The sequence below is a fragment of the Merops nubicus genome, unplaced genomic scaffold, assembly GCF_000691845.1.
Source record: "Merops nubicus isolate BGI_N331 unplaced genomic scaffold, ASM69184v1 scaffold6850, whole genome shotgun sequence".
In the NCBI taxonomy this organism is placed as follows: Eukaryota; Metazoa; Chordata; class Aves; order Coraciiformes; family Meropidae; genus Merops; species Merops nubicus.
In genome coordinates, this window is record NW_008582073.1 from 22,878 (window position 1) to 45,679 (window position 22,802).

The 22,802-nt window shown below is 39.7% G+C and overlaps 1 protein-coding gene across 1 annotated transcript in view; it reads right to left on the minus strand.

Moving 5' to 3' along the window:
- MRPS27 (mitochondrial ribosomal protein S27) overlaps window positions 1–20,202 on the minus strand; it is a 38,170-nt gene extending 17,968 nt beyond the window's left edge. Inside the window, exons 1-3 of the mRNA XM_008936426.1 lie at window positions 20,129–20,202; window positions 14,461–14,531; window positions 12,408–12,466 (exon numbers count right to left, since the gene is read on the minus strand). Coding sequence (XP_008934674.1) covers window positions 12,408–12,466; window positions 14,461–14,514 — 113 coding nt within the window. The 5' untranslated portion in view covers window positions 14,515–14,531; window positions 20,129–20,202. The remainder of the gene's footprint in view (window positions 1–12,407; window positions 12,467–14,460; window positions 14,532–20,128) is intronic.
- Between the last annotated feature and the right edge of the window lie 2,600 nt (window positions 20,203–22,802).

Consider the following 22,802-nt stretch of genomic DNA (forward strand, 5'->3'; position numbering starts at 1 on the left):
TTGGGGGACACTCAGCAGAAAGTCCACTGCTTTGGGGACAGTCACAAATAAGGAAGATTCCTGTACCACCTCCTGCTATGTTACAAAGAAGTGGAGAAATCAGTAACAAGACACTGAGTGATCTCCATTCTTTCATTATTTCTAATATACATTGTTCACATGTGTTATTGTGCTTTCCTCAGCGTTAAAAATAAAGAGCTTTCATATGTTGCTAGTCCCTTTGTAGGATCTAGTCCAGGAAAGGAAGGCACATACCTATTCGTAGTCACTGTAACAAATTTATTCCACCTATACTTCAGATCTCTCTTACTTCTTTTAGAACTAGACAGAAATATGGGTCTGCATGTTCATTTGCTTTAATCAGGAGAGTAGAGTGCCAGATTTCTTCTCATCCACTTAAAACTCTAAGAAGTCCTGAAGAAAAACATAAGGAGACTTAAAGTGAATCAATATTGTAAGAAATGTCTCTGTGAGCCAGGAAGAACCTCTCTGAGCAGAATGAATTCAAAGCCACTCCGCACTTCACACAAGTCATGCAGGGCTGTGAAGCTCCTTGGCAATGCCACGGATTTTTTCCTTCCCAGGCACATTTTTCAAGCTACAGTGCATAATGATCAAATGGATTCCAGGCAGGCTCAGCTCAAAAACTGGAAGGCTAAGGAAACTCTCCCTTTGTGTATCACTTCAAGCCACAAGCCTTGGGAAAAATCATCTGCATTTTAAATGGACCCAGGGGCATTGCTCATGTGTCAGCATTAAAGGCAACAGCTCTGAAAAAATTCTTTGTTGATTGCAATTTCCTTTTCAAGATGAACAAAACATTATTTTTCCATCTCTTCTTTGCCTGCATCTTAGCCTATACCTTTCTTTGTATTCATTCTTTTAAAAACTTCACATATAAACCTATCAATCCTATAGGAAATAGCTCATGCATTAATTTCTTAGACTCAGGCAAATACAGAGGGTACACTTTTTTTTTCTGATGAAATAAAAAGTTCAACTAGCATACATAGTGTAACAAATAAATTATCAAAAGCAGTAATAGGACTGCTTTAAAAAAATTAGATGAGTCAACTATAGCAGAAGATAGTCTAATGCTGAGGCAGAATTGTGCTCTTACACAAAAGCAGTTTGCAAACTCGCCGAAGAAAGCCCACACTCAACCCTTATTCTGTTTTAATTTTTATTGGCTTTCCCCAATGCTCGATTTTAAACTAATTTAGAACTTCGACCATAAAATTTATTCTTCTAAATTAGGCTCTCTCCACCTCCACATGAATGCGTATTTCTTGCTCAGAACTTTTGTTCAAGAGTTGCACAGAGCTCTACCACCACTGAGGAACACAGCCTCAAAACATGTCGAATATCAAGGCTGAGCAGGAGGTTCAAGGAAAACCTTTAGTATTCTATTTTAGATCTTGGTTTTCAGGTGTACCACATTCAGTTTGTACTTCTGGCCACCTTGATGTTACAGGTTTACCTGTTTCTTAACCCTTATGGTTGGTAAAAGGACCCAGATCTGAGAGACGAGATATTTTGGGTAGAAGTATATACTATGCAGTCATTTAGGAAGTCTCAGGATATCACCCTGGTAACCATCCTCTCCTAACTGAAAGGACAGAACTCAGTAGTCTCAGAGCAGCTATTGCACTGCTCAGAACCATGCTTCTCTGCAGAAAGCTCGGGTCCCTAAGTCTTTCTAACAGTAACTGTCACACACAGGAATCCACCACACATCACCTAGCATGTTTATCCTCCACTGACCTGGCTACTCTGATTGCAAGTTACTACAGTTGATTATCAAGTGACAAGTTGAATTTCTGATACAACAAGCATTTCTGCCCACTGTTGTGAATCTCGTGTCACTGAATGGTTGTCTTCTTTTCGACGGATTTAAAGCGTCTCCGTGAGTAAATCACAGGGAATAGCCCTATTACATTAAAAAGAAAGTACAGAATCATCAAATTATCCTACCTAAAAAATAAATCCTAGACAAATGTTAAAAATTTCAAAATAATATATGACTGGAGAAGCAGCTTAAAGTGGCACAACGGAAATGCTCTGCTTCCGAACAAATAGACATAAGAACCACCACAGAAGAAACAGTAACAGCAACAGATCCAGAGCCTGCAGCAAAATTTGAAGCAATTTCTTTGCATTTCTGGCTCTGAAAAGTACCTGAATTATTTATCTGTCCTCCCATCCGCAGGCAGTGAACATAACAGAAGTTCAGCGGAGCAGCTCTTCCAACCTTCTGCCATCAAGTTACACCCTTACAACCCCCAAGCAAGGCATGGAAAGGAGGAATCCTTCAGACAACTGGATCAACTTAAGTATCCCACAGGCTCACCTCGAACGCCTTGAACCTTTTTACAAACTAGCTCATAACCAGACTGAAAAAGCAAAGCCTCGATTCATGCTGCTTCTCAGTATACTTTGTCCCTTGGAACATTCTTCAGACTGTTAAATGTGTTTCCTAAAAAGCTCCTCTAGCAATGCAAATTCAAAATACTGCAGAACTATGCACTCCCTGGCAGGCTACCAATGGAAGGAAGTTCACTTCTCAAAAGAACACTAGTCAGGGCTTCTTCTGAATTAGCTTAGTTGAAGGTGCTCTGTATGCCTCAATCTGACATAATATGACATTGGCCACAGGCCTCGTCTAGCTAGAAACTAAAGGTCTTAACATTTAAAAATTCACTATCAACGTGGTTCCTTGTTCTAAGCACATTTAAACAAGACAGGTTAAAGGGAAGGTCACCAGCTGTCTCACTAGCTGGCCACTGGAGATCCCCTGTGTGACTGGTAGGGAAAAGAACACTGTGAGGGTACAAATACTGTTACTGAGAAAATGTAGTGTTGCCCAGTTTAGGTCCATACAGAAAATAAAACTGGGTTATTTTACTGACATTCAGAAGTTTTATTTCAAATGTGAACTATGAAACAAGCAATTCCCCTTTCTGGCTTTAGTCCTTTATGGTCAAGACAGAATGATGAGGTGAACAGCATGGGAGATTTGCTTCCGTTCATGTTATTTAGAGATATATCCCAGATGAAAGAAACCAAATAAACAGACACTTCAATATAGTGTTTCTATTTTTCTCCGCCTCTTACACGTGTCTTGTTACCCAACAACTTCCACCTATCCCACTCCTTTTGGAAAAGACAGGCAGGAAAATGAGATTTTCTCTACATACACCGGAAGAATCTGTATTACTTTCACCGTAAAGCTGAAATTCACTCAGAGAGTTACAATTAACAAGAAAAACAAAAAGTCTTGCCATAGTAATAACAACAAATAAGAAGCAGCCCAGCTTTCCCCCTAATCACTGAGAGCCAAGAAACTGTACAAAGAACATAGCTCCTAGAATTTATCTCTGTTAGAAACACTTTGGGGGTTACAGTTGAAATGACTGGCTTTGAATATAAATGCCATTAATAATCCAGTGATTGAATAGGGTATCATAGGCTGAGGCAAACATGGGGAATGATGGGGTGAGCTGTTGCTATAGTGACTTTAACAAGATACTCTCCAGTGCCCTTCCTTTTCCCCATGCGACCACAATAAAGTCTAATTTAAAAACAACTCTTCCATTAATTATATCTTTTCCTGGTATCCTGGCATACAAAAAATATAAAGAGAAAAATTAAGAACCGTACAAAACACTGCCTTCTTGCATCAGAGAGATTTTTTGAACCTCAGCAATTTCCAAGCGTGTCAAGCTAAAACTTACTGTATTAAAGTTCAGCAAAAGGTCAGTTCTGCTGGCATCTTTACTCATGTCTCCAAAAACTGATTAACACAAAGGCTGTAGAAAATGGCATGTACAAGCAAAGTACTGATATGACTGTCACCAGTTTATTAGCCTTGCTACACCCGTCATTACTTCAAAGCTTGTACATAAGCTATCAACTGTACTAATTTCTCAAAATGAAAAAGAAATGTTTGTGAAAGCCCATTTGCAATTTACAATTGCTGAAATCACTTTTGTACCTAGTTCACTCTGCAGAGTGAGAGAGATCTCCTGCTAAAGGCTGCAAGAAAGTCAGTTCCTAGCAAAAAGCTAGTTCCCTACTAGCTACATATCAGAAGTAAGTTCAAAACCTTTTGAGTACCAAATAGTATCTATGTGAAGGGCCTTCTTCAACCAGGGTATCTGTAAAACTATATGACTTTAGGGAATAAACTGCTTCAAAGCTCGTTAGGTGTTTCATTTTTAAATACAAATAAATTACTTTAGGTGCTTTAGAAAACCTCCTTCTTATAGCCATCAACCATTGCATGGATGACACAGCAAAGCCTGCATTCCAGTAACCATTAAACAAGCTGAACAGAGATGTAGCACCAAGGGCTCTTCAAGCTGACAGAATAGCGACTCAAGTTTTATAGTAGTTCATTCAGTGTTAGAGGCAGCTGAATCAGAGTTAGGACTCACATTCAGGAGCTCCTGTCTTCCAGTCCTAAGCTTAAACTATGGCAGTACACCCCTTCCACATGATATTAAAAAGGAATATTTTATGGCTACACATAAAAACTGCTGTCAACAAAAGCCAATAATGACTTGTTATTTTAAGAGTAGGAAAAAACACCCAGCCTGTAAGTCCACATTGTAAGAATGTTGCATTTTCAATTTACTCTGCTCTTTAGGCTTCACAAAATATTTCCCAGAAATACATCACACACTAGCTTCAAACTACTATAACGTTACATCCATTGACACAACCCTTGACACTTTTCAGTTTGATCACAGCTGAACTTGCACAGATGACAGGTGATATATTCCTCTGGCCAGAGTATTAAAGGCTGCAGTACAAAAGCATGAGCCAAACTGTTTGTGCTCCAAAGCTGTTCAGTTTCACACCACATGCTACCTAAGCAAGAAGGAGGTGCCGGCAAGAGAGTGCTGCAGAAATACAAATACTGAATGGATCTTAGTATGCAATTTAAGCAAGGAAAGAGCCAAACCCTACATTTGCTGCCAAACACTTCAGAAAGCGGATGTGCACAGTTCAGGTTTCACCTTTTCACATTTGCTGCTACAGTCCCACAGCTCAAGTTAACCTGATCTTTACCTAGTACCTGTGCCCTTTTCATTCTCCACTCTTAAGAGCCTGATTTCCTTGTGCACTGCTGTCTGTGTGCCTCACAAGCAAAGGGTAGGCAAAGCTACATGATAAGCTGTCAAAACAAATAAGGTTTTCATAGTAAGCATAAGCACCTGAAACAGAGGGGAGAAAACACCTGATGCTCACCTATAGTTTCAGCCACAGCTCTTTTCAAAAAGACAACAATTTCCAAAAACTAAACCACAGGTGCATAGCCAGGTCTTGGCTACTGGGCAGTCCACCATGAATCCATTAACATTTCATGCCATGTCTCAATGAGCAACAGCTTACTCATTTTTTTTTCTTCCTGAAAAAAATATTTTTAGCAATGAAAACCAAAAATCCTTGAGTTCTTCATGGTGCACTGTCAACTGTTCCCTAATCTCAATATATTACCCTATCATAGTACTTCAGAAACTAACTTCTAGTTAACACACCTGTTAGTGTATCTAACTGTTTCCAAGCCCAGTGGGACAGGAATGTCCTTTATTTCATTGTGTATGATGTCAAGCATATGGACCAGTATGCAAATGAAGGATAAACATGGCAAAACTGACTCAAGCACTTTGTTAGGCAGTTTGAAATTTGTGGGCTCTTACCAGCTTTGTAACTGTTTTACTCCTACTTTTTCCAGAAAAATACCACAGTGACAGATCTGCTACTTCAGAACAAAGACAGTAGGTACTTCACTTTAACTACTGCATGTACTGTAGGCCAAACAATCCCTTACGTAGGTGTGTACAAGCTGAGCAGTAAAGCAGGCAGAGGATTTCAAAATGCTAGGAGACATTTTGTAGTTCTTCCCCTTTTGAGATAGCAATACAGTCAAGACTGCTTTATAAATATAACCCATCACTGGCTTTGCTTCTGCTGATGAGCACCAGTGCATGATGCAAGACCAGGACACTTTGCCCCTTCGCCTGGTTGCATGGCCTACGCAGACCTTCTATTCAGGCCCCAAAATGACATTCACAAGCATTCAGTTCTCCAAGGCAGTCACGGCACAGGAGGCTTATACGTGTCCTGTTACCCACTCCACAGGAGAACAAGGACAAAAGACGAGGGGAGACACTACAACTATGTATCAGACATGTCTCATTCTGGCTTTTTAAATTTTATTCCTCCAAAGAATCAAAAGAACACAACAGTAACTTAGAAAAGATGAATTTCCTGTTTCATGATTTAACCTAGACAAGGGAAGCGCTGTGAAAAAAAAGGGTGGTCATTGCAGGGCAGTGACTTCAGTGTAAGACAAAGGCTGACACCCCTCTGCAGGGAGCGTCACGCTCCCGTTGTCGCTGCTGTACCCTGTCCACAGACAGGTGCCAGCCCCAGCGGCCAGTGGGGTTTGCCAGAGCTCTGGCACAGGCAGTGTAGGCAAGGACAGGGGCGGGGCAAGTGGAGTGCTGTCCATTCTACTCCCAGCTGCCTGCTACCAGAGGCTATCTATCTATTTCGCTTGTGGCTGGATTCAGCCCTGCTCTGCCCACCCCCTAACGGAACTAAGTAGAACATGGCTGGTGAGGCTGAAGAAAGGAGTATTTTTCCCCTCTGTTAAATGAAAACATTAATGAAAGAGATCAGAATTAAATAAATGACAGTTTAAAGAGGATGATCATAAAACTGACTTTAGAGATTAAAGCCAGCTTTATATCCACACAAATTCTTAGAAAAAGATGTTACTCATAAAGGTGCAAATCTGCTTGCAAAGCCAGTTGGCAACATATGTGTGCTCTCAGCTCGACAAGCTCTACAGTGAGGGGGGCGTTGGGAGGGTGGTGAAGAATCAAAATTCCTGCTTATTCTTCAGCAAGAGAAAGAAGGAATGTTTATTACGTCTACATTTACAGCTGAGAAAATAGGAATTTCTACCAGCTGCTTCCTTGTATACTCCTTTCCAATTTTAACAATAAACCCAAAAAAGCATTCTTTGTTGGCTCTTTAAACTCTCCCTGAACTAGATCCTGGGTCAAATCTTCACCTGGTCCAAAGAATAACACATGGTTCCCCTAGCTACCATGGCCCTGCCACAATCAGATGAGGATCTGGCACACCACATGTACACATGGATCATTAATTAGACCACAGCTGGGAGGCAAGGACAACTCCAGCACCCTTCAAGGCTGTACAGGCCCACACCTCACAAGATCTGTCACAGTGGAGATGGAAACCAACTGCTGAGACCTGCTGCAGTGTTATTCCTGAAATGATCAACTCCATATTTAATGTTCAGCCTTTTCAGGCTGACGCAGCAAAGGGGAGACAGCTGAAAAACCTGGGGACCTTCTCCTTCTAGGACAGGTGACATCTCAAGATTTCAGGATATAGGTGTGGGGTTATCATCAGCTGATAGGAACGGCTTGGGCTTCTAACTAAGCCCTCCGCACCCCATCCTGTCCTACACCCCAACATTCACCAAAAAAACCCAAACCAAATCAACAACCCAAACCAGGATTATTCAGCCTAGGAAACAAAGACATGCCAAGTAAAGGACAGACGTAGAAAAAATAGTAACAGAGACTCAGGAACAGTTGCAGGTAACTGAGCAGAGTGACTGGAGTGCCTTGTGCAGAGTACCACTAAAAACGCACCTTGACTCTGACAAAGGACAGGCAGACAATGACAACACAGAAACTCTGACAGGAGAGTAAGCACACATGCCCGTCTGTGCAGAAATGAGTGAATGCTGGAGTCAGAACAGCAGTGGAATCTCTAAGACCAGAACACTCACATCTGACAGCACTGGCTTGAAGAGGGAAGAAAAGCTCTCCCCATGAAACAGCATCACACAGGAGCCACCATAAACCAATGGCATTAAATGCAGGTATTTCTGTCATTCATGTGCAAATTACTGGAACATTCTAATGAGGTATACCTCTCTTGTGCTTCCTTGCCTTCTGTCTCCCAAACTGCCAAAGAACAGCCCAGATCTTTTGCAAATGAAGTTACTTTGGACTGCTCAGCTGAGGCCAGGTGTCCGACCAGGTAAAACATACCATTCTGGCTAGCAACAACATGTATTTTTCTCTCAGATGCTTCCACCACTTCTCGATATAATTTCAAAACATAACTGCTACATAACTTGAATAATAGGCAAATACTTCTGACTTGTTTTTATATATGTTCTTTTTTTAACCCACATATTTCTCTGCGCAAGCCGAGGCTTGATGAACAGATGAAGTTCATCAGGTACAGCCCTTAGGACAATGAAAACATTTCAAAAGAATAATTAAATATGTTGTAGGATTGTGTCTACAACTCTCCTCCTTTTTCTATTTGTGCTGGAAGGGGTTAATGGTATTCACTACATCCTGTAGATTTATACACAGAAACACAGTATCATATTATTGTTTTGGTCCATTGTGATCACTTATTATAAACATCACTTTGGAGTACCTGAATGTTTTCAGTTGCTAAACTGAATCTTTTGAAAGTACCAAGAACTGTAACTTCTGCACCCACAGAACAGACACGCAGATATAGCCAGTGCAGATAAAACTTATTTTGCATATGATGTTGGACTAACTACGATACACTGGCACTACAAGGAAAAAGTAAAATTTTGTATGTATGGAGACTATAATCCCAAAATGATTTAATGGCTGAAACCAGGCCTCAAAATTTTAACTTTCTACCATGAAAGGTTTAACAACATATCTAGAATAACTCCTAATAATTTGCTATCATCCCATTTTGTGATGATAATCAAGTACTGACCCCAGGTAATAAATCCTGAAATCTGCAGAAATAACACCATTTCCAAAAAATCAATTATCAACCAAGGAATGGTAATGAAAGAACCTAGGCAGATTGTGCAAGAATTTGCAGAGCACATACAGACACATTCACATTTTACAGCGTGTATACTTTTTTTCTACACCGTGGGTCACGGATTTAAAGCAATTAAAAACCCTCCCAAGGAATCTCAACATAAAACTTTCACAATTGCTTTCAAACACATTGAAAATCCTTGTTGGGATAAAACCTACACACAGAACCAGCAGAGTTACCTCACCACAAACTAGCCTCTATTATGCTAATGTTTCTATCATAGGAAAAACACCCTGATGTGAGAAACAGTGGCATCTCAGCGAGACAAGACAAAGTAAGGCAAGCTGCAGGTCTCTGATCTGGCTGAACGTGCTCTGCATTCTGATTAGAATTTCTGCTGGGATCCCAGGAGATGAAAGGACTTTTTTAAGTCTGACAGTTAACAGAGCGGGGGAGGTATTCAGAAGAGAACAAAAATAGGAGCAGTGAAAGCAGATGACATCATGCCTCAAAATGGCCTTTACCATCTTAGTGACATGTTCCACAATGTAGCGTGGCGGTTTCCACACAGCCACTCGCGCGAGCTCCAGATGCTCTGTGGAGACAGTATGGCTGGAGATCCACTGCTTTAAAAGGATGGGAAGCTGAAACAGACCTAAATATAACTAATCTAATATTGTATATCTAATATCTGTAACTGATCTAATACTGTATTTCAGGACCCTAAATCCATTATGGTAATATTCCAGAATACTACTTTTTGAAACTGTTCTGTCTGACACACTACAAGGAAAGTCTCCAGTCTACAAAACTTACAAATTCCAGCACTCCCATCTTCACGAAAACCAAGCAGAGTGAGCATGGAAATGCCATTTAGTTCCCTCTGCTTCTTCCCACAGGCACAGTTCATCCTTTTGTACCAGGAACACCTTCCAACCTTGCAGGGGCCTACGAACTGACTACCCCTCACCTCGGATTCCCAGAAGTACCCAGCACTGGGGAGAGACATCGAAATCTCCCTCTCATACTCTACAAGCAGTTAATGGGAAACACACAGGACTCTGGGAGCATTCTGATTATTTATGTTCAGGCAAATGTACATACAGCAAATTTACCAGGCCATGTACGTGCCATTTGCTCACAATGGATTTTTATATCGTGGAAGATAAAAAAAGTTGTTCACTGATACCACCTCATTCTTTGTTAGAAGCTTACTCTCTTTAGATAAAGTACATGAACTGTACTTTGAACTATTTCTCATGAAGAGAGAGATTTCTTGTTAAAGCTTCTGCTTCTTCACTCTCTACCACCTCCTTTATGCCTCACAGTGTGGCCGATTTTGCAGGACTTACTCTGTGCCAAACACCCTCCCAGATACCAAGAGGTATCCTTATCAACATGTCCTTAATTTGAACTCCACCCTAAGTGCACAACAAAGACCAGCAAAAGCTGCCTTGATATACCAACCACATCCCCTGGTTCCTGAAGCTAGCACACTTACTTTCATTTGGAAGGGAAGCTGATATTACAATTGGGATTTTTACACTTTCACATGAATTACAGACCTCTCTACACTGTTTCACTACGTGCGCCAAAATGCATTTTGAGAATAGTTTTATGGATCATGCTGGAATGGAACCTCCTGGAAAACTGATGCTAACATTACCAAAAGACTAAGCAGTTTGCCACATGAAAACAAAGTAGCATTACAGGGACACAGACAAGAAAAATTCCAACCACAGCATGTGTGACAAGCCATGCGGCACATCAGTACCTCTCTGTTCTCTCCACACAGACTACTAAAATCTCTGTCAATTACAAATGATCATATTTGATTTGCTCATAACTACACTTTCACCAGCCACAGTAGAATTATTGCTTAGAGAAACAGTAAATAACTGTAATTATTTTTGAAGTGCAATTTTCTTGTTTATGACTTGTTTTTAAGGATAAAATCCCTGTGTTTTAAATTGACGTACTAACCAGGCACAGTATGGGGGGGGGGTAATTACATGTCAAGATACTGATTCTGTTTTCTCCCTCTTACTACAGAGCTTTTCCTATGCTTTTAATTTTTTGTCACTCTCTCTGAACCTCTCATTCTCAAAAATACAGAACCTGTAAGATACATTACATATGAACATTTCATTCTGGCTGTCTGTGTTTTATCTGCACTGTTTTGAGACTCAGCAATTAAACTGCCACACTTTCCTCTTGGTGTCAGGCCATTCAAAGGTCTCTTGGCATGCCTTAACTGACAGGCCCCGATTCCGTCAGAGGAAACTTAAGTCTGTGTGGCACAATGTACATCACAATCTTCAAGAATGTTTGTAAAAGTGTATTAATAGCACATCTGAAAAACAAAAATTTGGGCTTGCTTGCCTTAAATTGGCTTTACTCTCTTCTGTTTTCATCTCACCTACTGCAGGGCAGAAGTATGATTCTTATCACAGATTCTGACAGGAATGAAACCTCTCTGTGAGGGATTCTTTTTCCTCCTTTTACTTTTTCACTGCAGGCTATTACTAGTATAAGCAAACTGTGTTTCTCTTGTTTTCATCTTGAAGTTCAAAGGTTCAGAAACTGCCTCAATATCATAGAGATCTGAAGTGTAATGCAGTCATACACTTGTAAGCATGCATGTACTTAAAACAGCCACCCAGTAAACTTCTTCACTGAAGTAACAATCATTATTATTTACAAACAACAACCTGACATTGTAAAGATGCTCTCTCATGTACTTGCAGGATGAATTACTTTCTCCAGCAGGAAATCTAGCTCTCAAAATACGTGTGCAATTATCTGTAAACAAACTGATTTATTTTAGTGATCAGCAAGAATTACTGCCCTCTTGAAGTTGACATTGAGATGTATTCACTTGAAGCAAACAAGCATTCAACCTGACACTCTCAGAAAAGGTACCAAATACACTTCACTCAAAACAAAATACAGTTGTAGAAAACCCTAATAACCCATGCATGTGAATTTATCTTAAACTTATCTAGGGAACATAAAGTTCTAAGGGGATGAAACCCAAAACTACACTTCATTAGTCTTGCTGACCTGATCACTACCACAGTATGCCCATTCTTACTTCTGTCCATTCTAAGGCAACAAGCTTCCTTAAGTCCTACACATGCAAATATGCATATAGCACATTTAGTTAAATTATGACTCAAAATAACTAAAAAGTATCAGACTGAAAAACTGTAAACAAACCTAATTCTTTAAAATTTCAGCATCTTGAATGCAAATCATAGCTGGAGGTTTTATTAGCTGTTCAATGACTCAGACTAACATGCTTGACAAGAGCCAATGCCAGAGTTCCAGAAGGAGGGTAGCCATAACAAAGAAAAAGCCATAACCAAGAAGCCTTTAGTTGTGGGTTGTAAGAGGGGTAGATGCACATGTTTTGCAAAAGAGAAATCAAAGTCAGTAAGATAGAAAGGGTCAGAGTCTTAAAAGGGCAAGATTTCAAGGTATTTACTTGTATGTCTCAAAGTTCATGTTGAGGGGAAAAAAACGCTTACTTGTAAAGGTAGTATTCAGCTTGATCCACTTCCTCTCGTGAAGAAATGTTATCAACAAACTGATAAAAAAAATAAGAAATAAAAGCTTTAGAGTACTCACAAAGCATATTAGAAGAAAACGCCACTTCAGTAAACAGAATACATTTGTCTGGCATATTTGGGTGTCCAACAGTAGTGGAGATGTTCAAGCCTTTGCCTGCTCCTACTCAGGTTTCTTCTAGACCACTAAAAGTCAAATCTTTTAAAACTGAGATAAGTCGCCTCCTCACCTCTAAGAAATATTACGTGCTTTGAAAACATTGAGACCATGTAAGAATTATGTCCATACACCTCAGCAAGATGTACTTTTCCTGTCCTCTCTGAATTTTTTTCTCTTTAATCATATCCTTTAATTTGAGAACATATTTGGTTGCTTACTCTTTTCCCTCAGTATTAAGTGAGTCTTAACAGGTTTTACTTCTCTTTCTAAAATCTACTCTTTTCCCTGATGTTTGCCTGTTGTGCCTATACATACTATAAACTCTGAAGGGCAGGGGCAACAGCATTTTGGATGTCACTACATATACAAAGAATGGTAAGAACAAAAAATAATTCCCCATGCTGTAAGGTATGGATTGCTTCTCACTTAAAACCTTGTCTATGTCAGTCAATCTTCCAAAATTCCCACTGTTGTCAACTAATTAAAATACAAGTTTTCAACCAGACTTTGGCTTATGGTAACAGTGAATCCTGTCTTCCTGTAGGTTTTGGTAACACAGGAATAAAGTTGCTGGAACACTCCAGTCTTCCCAATGATACCTTTCTCTCAGAATATATGAATAACATGTTATCAAGGTGAGTTGTTCTTTCTATCCTAAAGATAAGCTAAAAGTACTAGTTTCAGCTGACTGGTACTTCCTCTCTAGTTTCTTAACTCTCCCTGTATGCTGTACACATATAAGTCTCACCTTTTGAGTGTAGCAGTAGAATGCCTGTGTGTTTCACTGACATTTTAGAAAATGTGAATCTGATGTGAGATCCAGGTACTGGGAAAATGTAGCTGTCTGACAATCTTGGTAACACCACTTCTGCAGCAAACAGGCCAGCCCAAAGCAGGGTCATGACAGAAAGGAATAAAGCTGATTAAGTAATAAAAGGGAGAGGAATATCCATTTCCCCCATGGATGCTGTCTCAGAAACAATGATCAAGAATGCTTGACCTGTATAAATGCTCGAACTTCTCACTGTACAAAGTGTTCTATGACTCCTCAAGTTAGTGGTGCTAGTGATGCCAATGACTCCAATCAGTGGTGTTCCTGAAGTACCAGGTTGGCGACTCAGCTTTTTTTGATAATTCTGAAGATTTAAATTGGTCTGTTGGTTTTTGGTTTGGGGTTGGTTTTTTTTTGTTTGCTTGTTTTTTTAAACAATGGCCATATTTATTCTCCTTCTTCAGTACAACTGCTCACTTACACAGGGAACTCAGATGCACATCTCACATCCTTGTATTCACTGTCCCCCTCAGACTGACCCATCCAGAGGTTGGAACTGCCTGTCAGTTCTGGTGAAAGTAATGGCTTCACTCACCCCACACCAGTCTGCTGAGGCAAGAAAAGAAAACTATACAGACAAAACGTATCCACCTGTGCCTCACTCTGAAAGAAGCTTGGGAGCAGGTGCAGGCAAACAGGCAGGGTGCTAATCCACTACATTCCCTTAGCAGTCTGGATTTTTACAAAGTGCCTGGGGTGGTGTTAAAGCTCTCACAAAGAGAGAAACCACAGGAAGGCAGGAAATATATATTAGGGAAACACACAGCCCAGTAGCAGTGAAACCTGATTTTACTGAGAAAAAAAAAAAAAAAGTCTTGAAGACACTACAACACAGGTACTAACTAGAGACTACAAAGTAACAATAAAACAGTTTTACACAGAAACTTAACAGTATAACAAGACATTTATGATTTCAGAACTTCCAGCAGAGGTGATATCATTTATGTCCTCTCAGCTCACTTGATTTCATAAGTATTCCACTGTTATTTCCACTGCTTTATGATGGGGATTTATTTCCTTACCCGGGATATAGTCAAAGAGCTGACAGGCAGGTTTCTTTGATAGGTTCTGTCCATTAAGTGGGCTAAGTCAGCTGGAGAAAACACAAAAAGAGCACATTTAATCAACCTGTATTACATGAATATTTGCAGAGCCATCATATAACCCAGAATAGAACCTCTATCCATGAAATCAAACTCTGGTTCCTTGTTAACATCTCAATTCGTATCTGTATGAAAACAGTAATTTCAATTATTGCTAAATACTTTTAATAGAAAATAAAACATGGAAAGGTTCTCAACACAACAATTATAACATATTAGAAAGAAGGGTGGGAAAGCAAACTATCCTATAATGTGCAGGATGTAATTAGTATAAGTAATGTAACTCATCTAAGAAAATAGAGCAGATGTCCTTACAATTTGCACTTGCTTCCAAGCTCAGTACACGCTGGACAGCGCTTTTGGCATGAGTTCATCCTTTATTTTACGGTAAAACAATGAGACAAAGAAACAAGTAGTAGAGTACAGATAAATCCTACACTCACAAACAGCAATCCAAAGGAATCCTGTTAATCAATGTGGGCACTGTGCCAGTACCTTATTAACTTTATAGCATTCTGCTCCAGCAGCCAAATAACAATGTTAATTTGACCACACAGGAACTTGAAGCTTCTGACTGTGCAGCAGGTAGCCAACCATTGCCCTTAATGAATGTAATTGGAAATTAAATTAATTTAATTTGGGGTTTTAGTTTTGTACTGTTCCTGGAAAATCATGATGACTCTGGAAAAGTAAGTTGTTTATTGTATGCTTACTGCATGGGGATACCAAATCTATAATTAGAGACTTCAACCACTCTTTCTTTCTATTCTCCTCCATCTTTCAGGACCAATAACCCACCATATTATCTCTGCACCATTAGCATGTTGCTTCACCATTTGCACCCCAAGCCTACAAGTGCTGCAGAAAAATGATAGAACCTGCATATGAAATAAACCACTATCCCCTTTAACACCTCTCTATTAGCCCTGCTGTCCATCCTTCAAGCACTTCAAGCATTTTACAATTCATTTTCCAAAAAGGTCATCTGACCTCCACATCTGTCCATGAAATGTGAGATGAACATAACTCGCAGCACCACATCAGAACTGACTAACCCTCCTATTCCAGCAAAGCTGTCAGGGGCAGGAAGCAGCACTACACTAGTAACATGCTGTGTCTCCGAGGGATGCAGTCCCTGCATGTTCTGTCCACAAACAAGTGATGTGATATCACTATTCAGCATTTTAAAAACACACTGTACTGTCACTGAATATAGTTCTAGCAGTCCAAATGGCATTCAGTGGTACTCTGACCTCTTAGGTACCCTCTCAAATTACAAGGTAGGTCCAAAGATTTTTGCTGCAGTAAAAGGATAGAACCTGGATACGCAATAAAAAGGTTGACTTCTAGTCTGTACAATGCTGCTGTCTGCTACACAGCATGTTTCGTGTTTACGTAACACCCTTCTTCCTGAGGCACTTCAAGATGTTCTTCAAAATACATAAAGAGCCCTCATCTCTGACTAAGAAAAGGCAAGCATTTCATGACCATGAAAGCAAAGGGAAATCTGGGGCAAAGCTACTGATGCAAGTAGCTCTGACAAAAGACAACACGAGGTGCTGAGCTGATGTGGGCCACCAAGGCCATGTTATCTATACCAGATAACCACTAAAACATCGGATCAATTTTTTTAATGGTAAAGAAATTTCTGTGGGAATATCCTTAAAAGAAACGTCTGTACCTGACTCTGTATCACCCATCTCTCCAAAACTCACAAAGGTCATGATGGAGCACGTAGGTACAGACCTTGGGGCCATTCCCAGCAGTAATAAAAGTTTAAGAGAATGGATGCTGCAGCCAACTCAACTTATCAGGAACTAACACCTGGCTAGATCCTTGCCTAAGCATACTAAGCCAACATCCAACATTCTTCTTCTGTGTTTTGAAATAGCTAGAAAAAAGTATTCACTCCAAAATCTGCTATACTTGATTATATATCAATGTGGACCTGAGACAGATAATTGCACAGGTTGGGAGTTCATTTATCTATTCCAGAACTACTTTTGTTACACATCATGCTCTGAAAACTGGAAGTTGATAATCCCAAGACCATTCGGGCCATACTCGACCCCTGGAGCTTGGCACTTCTATTGTCTAGGTGCTCATGAAGACAAAGAGGCCACAACAAGAAATGCTGAGTACTCAAGTAAAATGCAATCCAAACGAATACAATGCTACCCGTGCAAGATCCCAAATCTGTCACCCATTTACACACACACCTCCTGTGGGGGAGTTCATACACAGGATTTTAATGATTGACCTTTTATGTTGCCTACAAAGCTGGAAATCTTCATCAGAACTTTAGATAATTTCTTGCTGTTGCTTTCCATGCTATCAGCTCCAGCATAAGAGTCACAATAAAGTGAAGGCTGATTAAACCTTAAAAAAACGAAGATAAATCAAGTTAATGGGAAATTAAGCATTGCTTCCAGACAAGCTGCCATTTCTGCTGCAATTTCTATATATGAATGATTTGCAGTAAGTAATTCTTTCCTGTTTTTTTTTTCCTCTAAAAGAGTACCTAAACCCAGACTCCTCTCTCATACTCATGATTTGAAAGAGTTCAGCCACCTTTTGTAGACCAAGTTAGCACCATAAGTTGCTATTCCATAATCAACAGTAAAGCTTCTTCTTAGTTAAAAACATCCTGACAGAAATACTAGAATGCAAGAATGTGAATGCCCAAGTCTCCTAGCACTATTGGTAGTAAAACTTGAGCGTGAACATTGGTGTATAAAGCAAATAAATGTTTTAGTGGCCAAAGCAAAATCCTACGTAGATTCTAACAGATGCTACAAATGTTTTTGTTTCATAGTCATTATTAAAGAGGACACTAGTATCCATAATCTTGCAAACACACTGCCTAAAAATACATTTCTACTAGATGAACCTTTGTATCACTTTAATTTCTCTAAAAACTTATTTCTGGATACTGGAGAATCTCATGGATTAAAACAAACAAAACAAAGCATAAGTCTGAGCTGAGGTCATACAACTTTTGGACATGATTTCACAGCTGTCTCTAGAACAGGGGTATCTGAGATTTCATGTTCATTTTTATTTTCATTTGTTCACAGAAACTCAATGTCTTCCAGCTTAAAACAGGGTGATTCAGGACAATGACTGGGAAAATACTGACCCTCACCTTCCAACTCAGTGGTTACAACATCTAATACTAGTTTGCTGGTCTAGGAAATCATCCCTTTCAGTTTCATTCACAGTATGTAACTCTCCACTGCATGTAGCCACACCAACAAGTGGCACAATTGTCCACCATGTAAGGTCACTACCCTCTTATTGCGAGGACAGGGTTCCAGTGATGGGACAGCAAGAGGAAAACAGATACAGCTGTGACACAAAATTTATAATACCTTAACTCACAGGCTAACGTTCTGTTTCCTACGTAAAGGAAGCCTTGGTTTATTTAAAAGACCAACTTAAAATACACAGAAAGTCTGAGGCAAGTACTTTGTTTTACAAATTTATATGCCTCACATTTCTCAGTATCTCAGTATGTCCATGTCCCTGGCAATTTCTGGAAAGAACTGCAGCTTTGTGCTCAAAGCGGCTCTGAATGGAAATCATTCAGGTCTTCAAAGGCAGCCCTGCCACCTAGTGTTCCACATGAGCCATTCTGGGTACAACGAGTTTTTCTAACAAAAAAAGGCACTGGCTATTTCACTTGGATTCTGTCATCCCCTGGCATTCTGGTAATAGCTACTCTTCTCATCAAGATGTTTACTGCCTCTTAATTTTACCCTTGTTAGTGATGAACTAACTGAGACATTGTAGAATCTAAGTCCAGTCATGCCTCCCATTTCCTTGATACCTCATTTTTACTGTGGAGTCCAAATTAATTCTAGACAGCTTTATAAAATCCAAATGACCCCATTTTCCATTCCTACTTTTCTGAACAAATGTTCTTCTGTACATAAAATACAGTCTTCTTCTTTCCCCATGCTTTTTTTCAGTACTGAAGTTTGCTAAACTCATTCATGCTTCGAATGCCAAACTGAGATGAGAATAAAGCATATTTTACACAGACACAGTACATGAGTTTGGGATGGCACCACATCCCTGCAGCACAGAAATGAAACTGACTTTAAATTAAAAATGTTGCTTTTTCCTTTAAGTGTGTTCTCAGAACACAGTTTTTCAGAATGCCAGTTCTGAAACAGTTTGAAATATAGAAATAAAAGAGCATCTCCTCAAGACAAGGAATTCACTTGAGCTACAATCACTAGTTAAAAGATTATATGTGCAACCATGCAAATGAGAGCTGCAGAGCAGACGTCTGCAGGGCTGTCTCCTCTTTGAAAATGCTAATACAGCTGACACTGTGTTAACTCGTTTCCTCCTTTCTGTGAACACAAAATGAAAATGCAAAGCAGTTCTTTGAAAAGCATGGAACAGACATCTGCTTTGGATCAAGATCATCAGCAGAGCAGCAGCAATAACTGTGCTTGCCAAACAGTCATGAAAGGTCTTGCCAGGCCTGGGGAAAGCCAAACATGGACTGTACCAGCACCAGTCTGTGGCTCTAGCCCAAAAAACACTACATGAGCAGTATTATTATTGACAGTAAAGGATTACCAGGTACTAACAGTCTCTGCAGAATCCAAACCACAGGCCTGAGCACCCACTGTCTCTTAGTGGCCCATGTACAGTAAAACATGTTGACAATACCAACCTAGCTGTTCATAGGCAAATAACAGAAACAAATCACTGCATAAAAAGCATTACACTGATCATTTTGTTTGTCCTCCTGACAAAAGGCCTTGCATTTCAACTAGCTGATTCTTCTTTCAGCCTCATAAGCTGCATTAAAATTAACAAACACAGCTCAGGGACCCAGGAATGAAAACTGGAAGGCAAGGACGCATTAATGGGCCTCCAAAACACTCACAGTTCAAAATAACATGTATGTATCTCTAGTGTGGAAAAATGTTTTGCATGATGCTTTCTATTTAACATAGTCACCAAAAAGATGGTGGAATGTCATTTCACATGTGATCGAGCCACAGACTTTAGCAATGAAATTCACACAAGAGGTCTCAGTACCATACACAGTGTAATGTACAACTTCTCAGAAATACAATGTTTGGCTTCATTTTTCTCCAAAAGAAAAAACTAAAATTTCGAAAAGAAATGTAACTTTTCCTCCTGCAAAACTCAGAGGCAAACATTCTTTTAAAAAAATGGTTTTAGATAGGAATGCCCTGTAATGCTTACAGAATATTTTAGCCCTGCATTACAATTAAAACAGTATCAATGAAAAGGACACTCAAGGACAGGCTTAAATGTCAGACACAAAATTATTACGTTCATAAAAGCTTTGGATTTTGTGAAAGAAAAAAGTCAGATTGCAGAGACCAAACATTAATTAAATGGGTAAATTCTAACTTGTTTCTGCATTATAGCTTTGGATATGTATGACACTTTTTTAACATATTGAGAAGATTCTGAAATGGAACTTCAAAAGCATTTTGAACCATTCTGCTTTTATTTTGTAGTATTTATAGATTATAAGTAAGTCTAAAATGAGTTCAGGATGCAAAGTGGAGAAAAAAACCCAAACTTTTCTTACCCAGGCTATGCTCCTCTTTTTTTCTCTTTTCCCATTTTGAGCCGTCCACATAGGCCGCAGAAAGAAGAGATCTTCTACCTAATGCAAAAAGAAATAACAATGTAAGCTAAGTTGCTTACACATCTCTAAACAAATGATCACTTTATTAGATGTCACATTTTTCTGCCATTTACTGAGTTGGGTGCATTGAACTGTCTTCACAACACAGCTATAAGCAGCTACTACTCTTAACAGTTTAGATTCCTTCTATGCAGATGAAACATTACCTTTTTGTTTTTAAATCACAAAACATTTCCCTTAAAAGCTCTTCTTCAGCATGAAACAAATCTTCCAAAGCCTGAACTTTGTATTCAAGAAAATTATAAATACATAAACATAAGTAAAATAACAAACAGCAATAGATGATAGGTTCCTTGCACATACAAACCTTTTTCATCAAATGTTAGCAATTAGCTAAACGTACACATAAAGGCATAAGCAAAAAAGTTATACACAAAACATCTTTTCTGTTAATGTTGATTATTTTTTCCAACTGTAAAGTTTTTTCCCACTGGAAATTAATGCTTATCTGGAAATACTCGCATTTTTTATCATGTCCTTTTTTTACAGCTCTTGTGAACTGCAGACTTCATGCAGATGTTTTTCTAAGTTTTCCTAAATACTCTTTTTACTACCTTTGAATTCTGCTCAAGATGCTATTTTCCTTCTTGAAACAAAATGGAAAAAGCTTCAGCTGCAAGAACAAACCACATTTGTGCATCACTCAGAGATTATGAGGCCTTGAAGATGTGTGAGGAACATGTGGATAAAAACTGTTGAATGAAGATATAGAAATACATGCAGAAGGTAATGATAGGAAACATAAAGCATTAGAGACGTTACTACGCCACACAGAATTCTTAGCAACTACCTTAAAGCCTTTATCAGAAAATCTATCTGCTACCACTAAAACTTTGTTGTTCTTGGGTGTGAAATATTTCTCCTTATCATCTGTCCTGGTTTGGGGTAAAATAGAGCTGGTTCTGCTCAATTATTTTAACTTTTTAGCTAAAGTTCTTCTAATTAACTGCTCTGTCTGAATTTAGCAGTGTTTTTGTAAACTGTCTGGCTTTAGCAGCGATAAGACTTCATGTTTAGAGTTACTGCCAGGGCTTGGTATGCAGACCAAGGACATGCTGAGCTTGTATCCCACACGAAGGGGGGCAGAGAGCAGCCCGAACCTGTGGGGACGAGCAGGCAGGATAACTGACACCAAGACTCATCAGTCAGGTGTTCCACCCCATATCTGTTGTACCCAGTAAACCTGAAGGATCAGGAGGGACAAGCCCTTCCCTCGCCCCTTTTGTCTCCCTTCTGTCTGTTTCTTCTCTCCCTTCAGCTGCTCCTTCAGTGGCCAGCATTCAAGGAGGACTCCATCCATCCTGCCTTTGATCCCGAGCCCTGTGTTCCTGAACTGAGTTCCAGAATCCAGCTCCTGTACCCAGACCCTGCCTGTGGCTGAGTCCAGCCTGGGACCCCCTCCCTGGGGGCTGCTTCCCCGCTGGGGGTGATGGTGACGTACTGCCATCGGGGGGAGTTGGGTTTGGTACTAACTTTGTATATGTTTGTACATAGGCTATTTTGTTATCATTATTACTATTATTATTAGTGGTAGTATTAAAGTTGTTTTGTTTTCTTTTCTTTTCTAATCAATAAGTCTCTCTCCCTTATTCCCTTTCTCTTGGGGGAGGGGGTTAACAGCATCTGTTATGGTTCTGGAGGCTGCCCTGACCTCAAACCATGGCACATCCTTCTGACATGCAATTATATACACACATCCAGCTCTGAACACTTCTGCTAATTTTTGTCAAAAAGACCTGGTACATGAAAATCTATAGTCAGAATATGAGAATATGCACAGTCCTTTACCAAACAGTTAGAAAATAAGAAAAAGTGATATCGTTGTTTGGTTGGTGGGGTTTCTTTGAAGGCTATTGTTCATTATCTTGATAAAGTCACACAAAGCAGTTCTTTAAATGAACTTCTGTATGATCATTCTCAACTAAGGATGACACTAGCAAGCATAAGGCTTTAAAGAACTACTGTCCATATCACAAGCAACTGTCTGTATGACAGTGCTTTGCTCAGGCAAGCTGTAAGTCAGGTTTGAGTTCATCATGTCATTTCACTCCTGAGCAGCTCCAGTGCCAGAGGAAAGGGTGGCACTTTTCAGACATGGGCATCTAGCTCCCAGGAATCAGCACTGAGAAACTTCTGCTTGGGAAAACTGAAAAGGCACAATAAAGTTACCCATCACGACCACACTTTAAGTAAACATTTCTGAGTTCAGTTCTTCCCAAAGGTGAAGATTTTTTAAAAGGTAGCTTTTAAAACACGAGTCTTGGCTGTGCATCCGCGCCTGAGTTACCAGGTTTTTCTGAACGCTCAGGGCCGCGGGTTTGGCGGCCTGCACACAACTCCACGAGGCTTCCTGTGGCCCTGAAAGTCAAGTCCTAAGGTACCACGCTAGGAAACCGGCAAGGTGGAATGTCTACAAAACAACAAATTAAGAATACTCTCTCGCTCCGCACCCCAATGATAGAGCATTCTCAGAGCTGCCTCCAGTTTTACACATATATATATATATAGTTATATACACATAAAGGTGAAGGAAGTCCCCACGCAGGTCCTCGTC